The 12,359-nt window shown below is 44.6% G+C and overlaps 5 protein-coding genes across 5 annotated transcripts; 2 read left to right on the forward strand and 3 right to left on the reverse strand.

Moving 5' to 3' along the window:
* Positions 1–3,307: 3,307 nt before the first annotated feature.
* On the reverse strand, positions 3,308–4,993 carry JR316_0005386 (Pyranose dehydrogenase 3; the record flags this gene model as incomplete). The annotated part of the gene is made up of 7 exons (XM_047891144.1): positions 3,308–3,660; positions 3,716–3,788; positions 3,844–4,033; positions 4,131–4,317; positions 4,376–4,540; positions 4,613–4,820; positions 4,868–4,993. Coding segments are annotated over 7 exons (1,302 nt in total), but the record flags the coding sequence as incomplete, so codon positions are not given.
* Positions 4,994–6,519: 1,526 nt separating this feature from the next.
* Positions 6,520–7,902, forward strand: JR316_0005387 (uncharacterized protein; the record flags this gene model as incomplete). The annotated part of the gene is made up of 1 exon (XM_047891145.1): positions 6,520–7,902. The coding sequence occupies one exon, from the start codon at positions 6,520–6,522 to the stop codon at positions 7,900–7,902; it is 1,383 nt and encodes a 460-aa protein (XP_047750906.1).
* A 151-nt stretch (positions 7,903–8,053) lies between these two features.
* JR316_0005388 (uncharacterized protein) lies at positions 8,054–9,207 on the reverse strand (the record flags this gene model as incomplete). Its single annotated transcript, XM_047891146.1, has 2 exons — positions 8,054–9,016; positions 9,076–9,207. 2 exons carry the CDS (start codon positions 9,205–9,207, stop codon positions 8,054–8,056), a joined length of 1,095 nt encoding a protein of 364 aa, XP_047750907.1.
* Positions 9,208–10,856: 1,649 nt separating this feature from the next.
* Positions 10,857–11,541, forward strand: JR316_0005389 (uncharacterized protein; the record flags this gene model as incomplete). Its single annotated transcript, XM_047891147.1, has 2 exons — positions 10,857–11,183; positions 11,239–11,541. 2 exons carry the CDS (start codon positions 10,857–10,859, stop codon positions 11,539–11,541), a joined length of 630 nt encoding a protein of 209 aa, XP_047750908.1.
* A 155-nt stretch (positions 11,542–11,696) lies between these two features.
* On the reverse strand, positions 11,697–12,260 carry JR316_0005390 (Pre-rRNA-processing protein TSR2; the record flags this gene model as incomplete). The annotated part of the gene is made up of 1 exon (XM_047891148.1): positions 11,697–12,260. The coding sequence occupies one exon, from the start codon at positions 12,258–12,260 to the stop codon at positions 11,697–11,699; it is 564 nt and encodes a 187-aa protein (XP_047750909.1).
* Between the last annotated feature and the right edge of the window lie 99 nt (positions 12,261–12,359).

Genomic DNA, 12,359 nt, shown 5'->3' on the forward strand with positions numbered 1-12,359 from the left:
CATGCAGCACCTTTTATACACTGTGCGCGAAACGATGGGTTGAGAGGTTTATTTTCCTTGAATGGATATACGTAAGTAGATTGCTGCTTTATAGTACTTCAGTAATTGAAAGTAATGTCATCGTCTCCGATTTCCAGGCATCACACTATCCAGATGCTGGATTAAATTTTTGGAATTTCTTATGTCTTCCCGCCATTCTCCTTGCGTGGTGCATTGTAATCATTTTATTTCCACTTTTCCCAATTATTAAAATATTACTTTGGCGTTTAGGTCTTTAATATTCTTCTTTTTGACTGTTACCCTGCTTTCATGGGGCAGTCGCATTCCATCAGACCCGTCTGATTCAGCTAATAACTCTATAATTCCCTGCATAATATCAGGAGTGACCATCCTCCTTTCCATATTAATATCCGTTATACAGATATATCGTGCATTCAAGCGACTTTATATTGAGAGATGATTTGTTTCATTCTCTCTCGAATGTATATCACTAGTTTTAAATTACTGAGCATATTAAACGGAAAAATTTGTAATTGTGAGGTTTAACAAGTTTAACAACCTCACACGGCGGGCCGAGGCGCGGGCGCTTAGTTATGTGACTGCTACGTAGTAACATGAACTTCCAGCTTGACCTCCGCGTCATTCCACGGTTTACCAAATGGCTTCTTTTCCGACTTTGTGAGAAATTCACTCAGGCCTTCTCATGGACTTTGGAATCACCGCCCATATAATCACCATTCCACTCATCATTGAAATCATCCTAGTGTAGGGTGAAAGTTGAATTAATACCTATTGAACAGGCGACACACATATAGATTTTAAATACTCACAGTGGTTGCACGGAAGCAATACCATATCTTGAAGCTAATACACCAGTGATCAAAGGCAAGGCGGCAGATCCAGCTACGCCAATCCCAGTCACCAAGCCAACGCTTCCCGTAAGGAGCCACTTTGGAAGAATTTTGGTCATATGCGAAACGAGGAGTGGATACATTGGTCCGAGAACCACTCCAACCAAAGACACCTATGTAATATACGTCGTTGATACAGAAATTCGATCGGGAACAAATGGCAGCTGACGTACGGATACAGCATTTCCGATGATATTTGGAATGAACCAAACGGTGAGCTCGAGCCTTTGACGATCAAAATTAGCCCCCAGAGTTTCTAGACAAGCTTACCAACGTACCCAATTGCAATGAGAGCGTAGATAGTTACAACGCGGTATTCCCCAACCATCTTATTTAGCCACATCAAGCAGAGACGTCCTATAGTGAGACCTATGTGTGATGATTAGCTTACGGGTGATTATGCCGCATTCTGTGCTCAATAAGATGCTTTTTTGGATGAACGAACCTCCGAAGAATCCAGAAGAAATATACCCAGAATTATTTCCACCTCCGCGCTTGCGGATGATAAAAGTTACTATCCATCCTAATTGCGACGCCGTCATGTCAGTATTTTATTAATGTACAGTGTGAGTCTCGGCAAACCTCCTAGAGTGACCTCAACTCCAATATAGATTAGGGCAAATATCGCAAATAAAGGAACACTTTGGTGAGAGAAGATTTGACGATATTTGCTTCCACGTTGCTGGTGCGCTTGCTCGTTGATTGGCTCTTGGCCAGCTTCAATTAACACCTCTGTCCCAATTTCAGGAGGGGACTTCAAGATATCAACCAACATACCTTCTTGCCTCTTGAACCGGAAAACATATAATATGGCAGTCATGTTCACCACGGTGAGTACGGTCGAGACAATGAAATGATATGACCATTGACGACCGGGAAGCTTCGAAAAATAAGTCGATGCAAACGGGGCAGAAAATGCACCTATTCCTAAGAGTAAAATGTCATAACAAGTCATGCAAAGTAGTGGAAAATACTTGCCATAAGCTCCTTGAAGCAGCCCAAGCTTTAATGACATATCATTGCTCAAGCCTGCGACAAAGCCATTGCACTGAGCGACCTGTGTAATAGTTAGAATTGATCAGTGAGGGTCTGCCAAGTCCGTAATGCAGTTTGGCTCCTTTCCTGAAATGATACCCCGAATCCAGCAAGAACATATGCACAAACCAACACCGGGAACGGTGGGGTTGCGATAATAATAGCATAACCACACAATTGGAAGAGCGTGCCCATGGCAAGGATCTGGACGAGTCATTCAATGAGGATCAAGATTCTGTGAGAAATGGAATCGATTTGCCTTTCCAAATCCCAGTTTATCATTCAACCAAATATTAAGGACTCCTGCACAAATATATCCCTGTAATTTTTGAGCATACTGCGTCCTGACTCCCGACTGAAATGAAAGGATTAGACTGACCGAGCAACTTCCAACAAAAATCATTGATACCAATGTAAAGCCAACCTACGTATGGCAAATCAAGGAATGCAAAATCAAGGACGCTTCGAACATTACATTGTAGTACTCTTGCAAAGTGGGCAAAAGCGGACCAGCTGTCCCGTCGTTCCACCCCGCCATTCCGAGGCAATAACAAAGCGCCAAGAACTGTATAAGATCCTTACGTTTCTGGTTGGCGCGCTCCTCCTCGCTGATACCCGCTGATACCCCTGGCTTCTCTTCAGGAGAACTGACCGCTAATTCTGGTTCACGCTGAAGATCCTGTAGTTCATTCAACGATGTGCCATGGTGCGGTGATGGTTCCAAACTCTGTGTCAATTGTTTATTTCGTCCTAAAATGTAATTTGACGTATTGCAAGGAGCTTGTGTCGAAGTTGGAGGATTCAGTGGAGGTATGATTGACATTGCAATTGAATCTCCATTATGCGCATACTCAGAGGCAGGCCTTGACATGACTGTACTCCAGAGTAACAATGAAGAGAAGGGTTACAGAGGTCTAGAAGTGACTCATGTTTGATACTGTCCGTATTTAAACGTCTTTATTCAATATGCTGATAAATCTTTACGAGAAATGATAACTTATCGAATCGAAGCTAAACGTGGGACTTTGGTGGACTTCAGATATGTAGCCGTCAGCTGTCTGATTACTAAAATTCACAAGTACAGAAAAATTGACTTACGCTAGCGTACCTCAAGACTTTTCACATAAAGTTTATGTGAACTCTCTGTGCGTTTATATTAAGTACTTACAGGTAAACAAATGGCCGGTGCGATGCGTTAATGTAAAAATGGTTCAGTTATTTCCACGCATCCTTTATAAGATCAGAAGCACGTTCCGCGATGTAATATACCGGAGCCTGGGTGTGGGCACTAGTTATGAAAGGCTGATGATTGTGGTATCATTGAGCCCAATGATATACTTAACATGGATTATGAGACGTACCATGACAGACGCGTCAACCACTCGCAGTCCCGATGCACCTTTAACGCGCAAATCGGGATCAACTACCCCATACTTCGCACCCTTGGGGGACATAGCTGCCGTACTTGCTCCATGGAAAATAGTCACCACTGAGTTGCGAAGGAAGTCACCGATTTCCGCATCAGTCGCATTTGCTGGTGGACCTGTTCGTTCAATGATGTAGTCCTTCCAGATCGGCGCAGCGTAGAAAGTTTGCGTGAGCTTCACTGCTTCGATTGCAGTGGCAATGTCAAATCCCTCTGGGTCCGTGAAAAAACCAGGATCAATTTTGGGGTTTCCCAACGGATTACTTGTATTCAGCGTCACGGAGCCACCTGTATTAAACAGAAAGGGTTATTCCTACACCGAATAGTTGATTTTCCAGCTTACGAGACTTTGGGGACACCACCACTATCGACATACTACCAGTCGCACCGGGAACAGATTCAACAGAAGACGGAATCTGGAAATGACGTGAACCAAATTCTCATCACAAACAATCCTCTGTTATAACTTACTACCGGAATGAGCTCCATGTGAGGAGAGTTAGGGCCTGCTGATGAATCCCCTCTCCCTTTCAAAAGAGGAAAGTCCGAGGGAAGGCGCGACCATGCAATAAAGGTTCCTGTAGGACCACTATATGGGCCGGTCCTGGTGTGGTTCCATTCGTTCAAAGCGAGATCCTGCAGCTTTGTATTTGTGGCCAGGCTATAAGCAACGGTTCCATTATAAGCGTGAAAGTGGTTGAAATATAGTGGTTGAAAGATCTCACCTGTCCCAGAATCCATGCGAATTTACTGCATACTTTATCACGATGCGCGGATGGTCAGTAAAGTTTTGACCTACACTTGGAAGGTCTAGAATGGTCCGGATATTGAGCTTATTGAGTTGATTCATGTCACCAATTCCAGAATTCAGGAGTATCTGGGGTGTGTTGATTGCTCCAGCTGACAATATAATTTCCTTGGTGGTCTTGAGAATCTGGGAAGAGCCTATTGCAATAATGCTTAGTTTAAGACTAACGATAGCAGAAATCTGGAAAAAGCTGACCAGCTATCTCGACACCTGTAAAAAATCCTCTAGAATTCCCTATGATACGCGTTACTTTCGTGTTCACAAGGACGTGCAGATTTTTTCTGCTTGTAAACTGATTTGAAAGATAGGCAGTTGCAGAACTGCTCCTCTCTCCTTCACCAGTGGTAGTTTGGACCCACCCTACAGTTTCACGCCCAACGAGATATTCTTGAATCAAAATGATATAAACAACCACATCACAAATGTACTTGCCTAGCCCAAGCGGCTTTCCACTGTTCATATCTTTGACGAAAGGAAAGACTGAAGGAAGTTCCTTGGGAACCTCACTGACGTTCGATGCAATTATTTGCCACCTCGTATCAGGTAAGCTGGTGGACACCATACCGTTGAATCCATGAACCGTCGGATCGAACTGTCCGTGAGTATCATGACCATCAACTGGGGGTGTCCATTTCTCGCTCTAGTTGACGTGTTAGTCATAAGGATGTTTCGACGGGTCTATCGAACCTTTAAAATATACGGTATAAGACTATTCCAGGACCAACCGGAATCTCCAGTGACATTTGCCCACCTATCGAAGTCGTCCTGCGAGCCTCGAGTATAAAACATATCGTCTACGATGTGGCAAGTCATTATTGAACAACTGGGACGTCAAATCAAGCACTTACTGTGCGAGCTACATCCACCCAACAATCGGCCCCTAGGGTAATCCAGAGAGCGATTGTTTATTCCTGACCCCGCCACTGTGGTGTAATTCCAGTCATATATCGTTTTTTGTAGACTAAGCCAAAGGCCAGGGATTATAGAATCGACTACTCCTTGGTTTCTGATAATTCAGAATGATGTTAATACTGTATTTGAAATCTGAAGGAAACTCACGATGGCCCAGCTTCAATGACTAATACTTCGAATTTTGGGTTTTCCGACAATCTGTTGGAGACCACAGCTCCAGCAGTTCCACCTGAGCATATCGTGAATTTGGTTTTTTTCACGAATGGCAATGTAAAGCATATACGAACCCCCAACTATAATGAAGTCATACGATATAGCTGACAATTCACTGATATGCTGGAAGACAGTTCCGAGGGCTGGAGCAATCAGGGCGGCCAATGTAATTGGGACTGACCACATTGCTCTCATTTAGATAGGAACAGACAATGAAGGAATATTAACGTTGCAGCATGGTATTTATACCAAAGGTTATCTAAACCTGGGTGTCCAATGATATATCGTGCCTGGGAACCTTCGCCTTTCGCAGCTTTGCCTTCTGGCGTGGCACGTACATATGATCAGTAGTGACGACGGCTTCAAATTAAAATCTGCTCACAAGAGCACTCGAACACTAAATTTAACGAAATTGTTCTTAATTGATATTGTATTAAAATTGAAACAGCTCTCACAGCTGACTTGTAAGCAGATTAGGTGTTTTTTGGTGATTGTTTATGCGCAATGAAAAGGCTATAAAATGTATATGGGCTAAAATAAGATTGGGTTATGGTAGGCAATGGATAAAATCCCAGTTGACATACCTCTTGATTCGTATGATTAGAATCCTACGAGAAGAAAGAGAACAGAAAGACTGAAGTTGCGGGTGTATCCTTTGGAGCAATGAATTGAGAAAAGCTGGTATTCGAGGATAAGAGGCGTCTTCTGTTCGTCTGTTGTGGCGTTGAAAGAAGGGCACAAAGTGATGGAAACGCCTTTCATCGGTAGTAAACGCAAGGGAAAGGTCACCGGAACGAGAATACAGCCGATCTTGTTCATGAAATGACATCGAAGTCTGAGAAATGATACCTTGGAAGGTCAGGAATAGTAAGGCCCCCAAAAGACCATTGAGAGCATTTTTAGCCAAAGCATTGCCGTCGTGTGGTGGCGGTCCGTTAACTCCCCTGTAGTCCCTCACCGTTCATGAGTCTTGAATAAAGTGGTTTGAAAGAGATAGAGATCATTGGAGCGTAAATGCAATCAAAAAAAATTAGGAAGATGATGTGGTACGCCAATGCAAAGATGTGGACGAACGTGAATTGCAAAAAAACTCTTGTTTGGCAACACCAAGATCAATAAACATTGACACAATGACCAATTTCACACCTTGACCTACGTTGGACCAACCATGACAGCAAGGCCGTAAGCGCAGGAATAGTTTGGCCGACGATAACATGGAAGGAGCAAAACTACCGCTTGAGCTGCTCGACGCCATAGTTGACGAAATTTCAGCAAGTACAAGGGACGATCCTACCTCAAAAACTTGTCTTCTAAACTGCGCGCTTGTATGTCGCTCCATGTACACTCGTGCATCGGGGCACACGTATTCCGCTGTGTCGGTCGTCTCAGGGACGGAGAGGAACTCGGAGGTGAACCAAATTCTGGCGAAGAAACTGGAGAAGCTTCATTTGATCTTTGAGAAAAATGGCGCACTGGCGCAGCGGGTACGGACTTTTACGTTGGATGTATGCTTTGCCGACACAATTCTTGCCATTGATCCTTTCAAATTCCTCAATAACCCACACCTACCTCTCATTCTCGACCAACTGTCGTCCATTTCAGCTTTTGAATGGATTAGCCATATTCGCCCCTTTCCATGGAACGCGTTCAGCCTTCAAATACGACAAGCAATTTCAGCACTTTTGCAAAGACCATCGTTGATATCTATGTCACTCTGTGCCATTCAGAACGTTCCTGTCAACCTGATCCTCAACAACGGAAATCTGAAGCATCTTTTTCTCAAGCATATTGATATCTACAACCCAGAAGACCATGAATTGCCCCTAACGCTGTTTCCCTGTGATTCTTTGAGATTGGCCAGCCATGTCAGTCATAACTCCGCAGAAACAGTCTTCCGGCTGTTACTTAGTTCCCCGTACATGTTCTCTCAATTGCGTGTTCTACGGGTATGGATGCGACGAAGTGACGAGGTCTCCGCAGCATGGGCCGTGATGAAATCAGCAGCAAGCGCTTTGGAAACATTAGACATTGAAGACATGTCCCATTTTCAATGTAAGCACATCATATCGCGTTATATTTTGGCAGAAGAATATTGCTTAAACCTTCAAGATCCTACAATGATACCAGGTCCAGTAGATATCGGAAGTCTGCCTAGTTTGACCCACTTCTCAGTGAATTGTCTAATTGCCTCTGGGGATGGGGTCGTCTTTCCTATGGGAATTTATGGCATTTTGAACTCAGGCAGCTCACCGTCTAGAATCGAAGACGTGAAAATTACTATCGACTGGATAGATTGTGTTCCTGGTACGGAGTTACGAAAGTTCAGCGAGGAACCAGGCTGGACTGCTCTTGACGACGTGTTATCGGGGGCAAAATTTTCCTCTCTCCAAAAGGTGTCCTTGACGCTGAAGATGGGCTATGGATGGCGAACAACTCAGACATCTGGAGACAACCCCCCGCAAAGAATCATAGCGCTCAAGGATAAAATCCAGAGTCTGGTAGCAAAGCTACTTCCTCAAACATCACGGAGGTTGAACAGAAAGGTTTACGTCAATTTGCTGATATATAGGTCGCGATATGCGCTTGACACTGAGTAACCTCGCCATTTTATTGCGGTCACCATTTCAGAATAGACGTAAGAACTACAAATCTTTCTCCATTTACTGTTATTCACGTGTTAATTTTTGACTACAGATATTCAATGATTTCTTGACCAAATACCACAACATCCAGTCATCTGTACTTGTATCAGTTTCTCCATGCGCTCCGTGAGGTAAAAGCAGCCGGATGACCATCCCTATACCCAATTTTCCCCGTTGTAGGCCACGAGGTAGACCTTGTCCTTGAGGGTGGAATGTGTGCCACGCTTGCCTTGCCCTTGTCAATCCTTTTCAGCTCACTTGAGATGGTTGCCGAAGAGAAATGTTTTGTTAGCTTTGGCTGATTGGTTAGTGTTCTGTGGCATGACCGATGATATCGAGCAGAAGGATGCGTAGCAGGATGCTCGGACAGAAAATCGACAGGTTGTTTCTGAAGTGCAGCAGTGGATTCTAAATCGTACCATGATTTACAATCTGGGATTGGGCTACCGCTCCGAGAGTGGAATGGATCCTCCATGAACGTTAACAACACTTCCTGGAGGAAGGTATCGGATAGGGAACCGCTTGATTCGTCCGCGATTATGGAGTGACCGGCGAATTTTCCGTATAATTCACAAGCGTTGGAGGCCGCATCCGACTTTAGAGAGCTCTTGCGCGAAGGAGAGTTGATTCCCACAATTCCAAGACCATCGAACGGAGCATCGTCGTTTTTACGCGTGATTCCGATGATTCCTAGACCCGCGTTTTGCGATGGCTTTGAGTATACCTGCGGTGCTACAGAGGGAGATGGTAGCAGATTGTCGAGGTAGCTCAGACTAGAGAGGTTGCATTCCTCGTCATCCGCAGATGAATCGCTTAGTATAGATAAGTTGCAGGAGCTCGATCTAGTCGGGAATCCCCTGGCTGGTCTAGCTCCTGAGGCTGACTGTTTCTGTGCTGCAACCATCATAGACAAAGATTGTGGAACCGAATGCAGGGGCGTCACAAATGGTGTGTTATTTGGAACAGCGGTATTGAGCGGGGACCGTGTCTGTTCATGAAGATGTCGAGACCCATGGGTAGCAAGCATTGTGCCTACGGAGGACACAAAGGCATCCTCCGGTTGACGCCGCTACGGGCGTTGATTCAATTCTTAGGGTGTACGGGTTCATTGGACCCCAGACAACGCACCTCCTTTACCCGACGCTCTGCAGAGCGGATGCTTTCTTCCCTGCGAATAATTTCATGTATTGAATGCTCCAATTCCGACAGTGCTTCAGGGATAAAATCGACTTGTTCTTTGGAACTGCAAGCTTCAGACATGCTGTCAGAAAGTGAGTGTGAACAGTAAAGTAATCTTGATAAAATTGATAGGAGATTGAAGGGGTGGGACATGTAATTGTTGGTTTTTTTTTGCTTTGAGAGAGTGTGTACTAGAATGTGTTAGAATGTAGCGATGGACTTGTGTGTTGTATGAATTGTGTGATTGGGAATGTCTACGCGCAGACGTACTTATAGACTATTTTGGAGGCTGACCCAAGGCTGACCGCGAGCCTCTCTTTGAGGTGGCATGCATGGTTCAATGGATGACCATGTTGATCGTATCATTCCACGTCGCTGTGGTTGACAAAAATTTCATTTTGTCCGATGTTTGGGATAGAGCACTTGCGAATTGACATATCTTCAAAACATCGCGTCCAATGTAGACTCGAAAAGGCAACTTCGCCGCGCTTGCCTGCTATACGAGAATTGTCGGACATCCAAATGGCAGTTCATAGAATTCAATTACCACCAGGTAGTCCATGACTCCATTCCTCTAACCACTGTGATTACATTCACAATATGAAGCAAAACATTGTCTGAACTACCAGTGATTGCACTTGACTTGGGTTGACATGTTGACATGAATATGTTGAAGGTATGCAATATCCTCTACCTTGTTTGAATCGCGGTCCCTGCATGCTACTACGTCGGCGCCATAAGATTCCACGACACAACCACCTATGCAGATTCTGCAAATCGAAAGTCGAAGATGAAGTGACTACATGCCCTCTTCCTATGCAATCACGTACCCGCTTCACTCATGGATAAACGCATGAAATTTCTGCAGTTGCTCGCCAGTACAGCTCCTCAAATTGAATGGTTCTTTACCAACGATAGAGAAAGCTGGGATCTAATCCGACAACTCAGGGATCAAGAATCAACCCTACCTGCCTTTGCGGCATGCACACTGAAGGAATTTGATCAAGTCGACGTTCTCAGACCCGCCGATAGCTCCACACAGAGTAGCATTTGATTGTCACTAAGATTCATGTATAATTAGTTAGACTCAAAAATCCTTCATCCTGAGCCAGTGAGATCCAGCAGAATGTCTTCACAACACTCTGCCTTCGAACGTGTAAGGGAGATGAGAGCCCCATCGGAGCTTTACAGGTCTGTCAGGCTACCGACGGAAACCGGTGAGTAATCCTTTTTAGGGTCCGTAAAATCACCACAACAACCAACCATCCAATCCATTCCAATCTGTTCATCGATCGAATGTTATCTATTGTATCTAGACAACATTCTTTTGGACAAAAGCAGCGAAATATACTTCATCGATCAATAACCTTTCATGGTATTGTACCACATGGTTACCATTCGTTGTGGCCTCAAGGCCATCGCAGTGCAGAAACCTATTATAGGCGCCCAGTCACGGTCAGATTTCTCAAAGAACGTTGCTTTTCTCCCTCACCTTTCCACCAAACCACTACCTTCAAGCGTAATATTCGGAAATTGCTATGGGGAATGTGAATACGGTGAGCAATTTTGCCAGTCTTACATGTATTGAATAAATGTCAATGTCGCGTGGTATCTAGAGTATGTTTCCTCGGTTATTGACCTATGTGCACTATCCCATTATTGGCGCACTAACTTCCAAAATGATATGCGCTATTAAATCCCTGTCATGGATTGCTTCACTACCTTTGCAGATGACATCGGTGAAAATGATATTATCACTGCTTCGCCGAACAAGGCTCTACATAGCATGGAAAAAGGAGGATTTAGACACGGTAATGACACCCGAGATGGAGAGAAAGTATTGGAAAAGTGCTGCCAAGGATCGCATGAAATTGCTACGATCAGATGCCCGGTTTGTGGGCACAGGTGGGCGTCATACAGGTACGATGCCGCCGGTGATCCTATCATATACACCTGCGCTTCCTCCCGAGAAACCAAGGAAGATCAATAGATACGAAGATTACTTCATCACGCCAAAAACATACTGCAAATGGCATAGGATGGTGTATCCTGGAACAGTGCGTATGATTTCGCCTTGAAAATCACAAATTTTTTTGCTAACCTTGCTCTTAGAAACACCCCACAATCGCTGAGGCATCGAGGCTGCGGGCCACGCACGATCCAGAAGAGCTACGGCAGATTCACCACATATCGCGAATGCTTCCAGACGACCAGGTCTTTCCGGACGCAGATGGCGTCCCTAAGCCTTGGTCATCCAAATATCAGAAAAAGTGGCGAAAGTGGTTGAAATCGAGGGAAAATGACGTGATTTTTGTGGATGAAGATTTGGAGACACCTCATCTGAGTCACAAAATTCAGCCAGAAATCAAGAATTTCTCGCCGCGTCGACGACGGATCTTAAACACAATTCATTAATATCTATATGTCAGGGCATTGTATCTTACTAGGCAACGTGGGCTCCCATCAGGGAGCTTTTTATCAACGCAAAAGTGCGTTCATTGGTATAATGTGGTTTCTATAGAATCTATCAGCATTGAGTCGTGAAAAGAGAGATAAATCACAGACTATGCTCATCTACGGCCCTTTCCTTTCACCAATGTAAATCCGTCTTCATCGATCTCCGGCTCTTTCGATGCTTTTGGTATAGGATGCTCCAGTAGTTGCGGTGCCTCATCGCCAGCTTCGTCGTCATCGCCGTCTTCGTCTGACCACTCTTCTTCTCCATCCGCAACCTGCACCTGAACCTCCGTCTTCTTTCCTTTGAGCCCATCTGCAAGCTGCTCGAACTTGAGAACGAGATCTTGTGTTCCAACTTTGCTTTCGTCCCACAAACGAACGATATCTTGAGCGACGCTCTCCGCGCTTCCGTCTTCTACCACGGCTTCAAATTCATCCTCCATAATCTGTAGAATCATTTCTTCCACGTATTGATCATCGGGTGTGGGTGTCTGTTCTTCGAATGCGTCCACGATCACTGACGCTAACCAGGTCCGCTTAGCAGCTGCATCAGGTCCTCCCCAATTTTCTTGGACTGCTACTCGCAATATAGGCCATATTGCAAGCCTGGAAATCACCCCACGAGCAAACAAAACAGACGATGGAGGTGGCACACTTTGTTGAGAGGATGTGTCCATTTGTGATAACGGTCAAGAGCAGATTTAAGTTTTAATTTGAAATTGATCTTTGCTTGATTTCAACGCCATCGGCGTTTGAACGAAATATGATCTATTTTC

This window comes from Psilocybe cubensis, chromosome 4 (genome assembly GCF_017499595.1).
Source record: "Psilocybe cubensis strain MGC-MH-2018 chromosome 4, whole genome shotgun sequence".
Classification (NCBI taxonomy): Eukaryota; Fungi; Basidiomycota; class Agaricomycetes; order Agaricales; family Agrocybaceae; genus Psilocybe; species Psilocybe cubensis.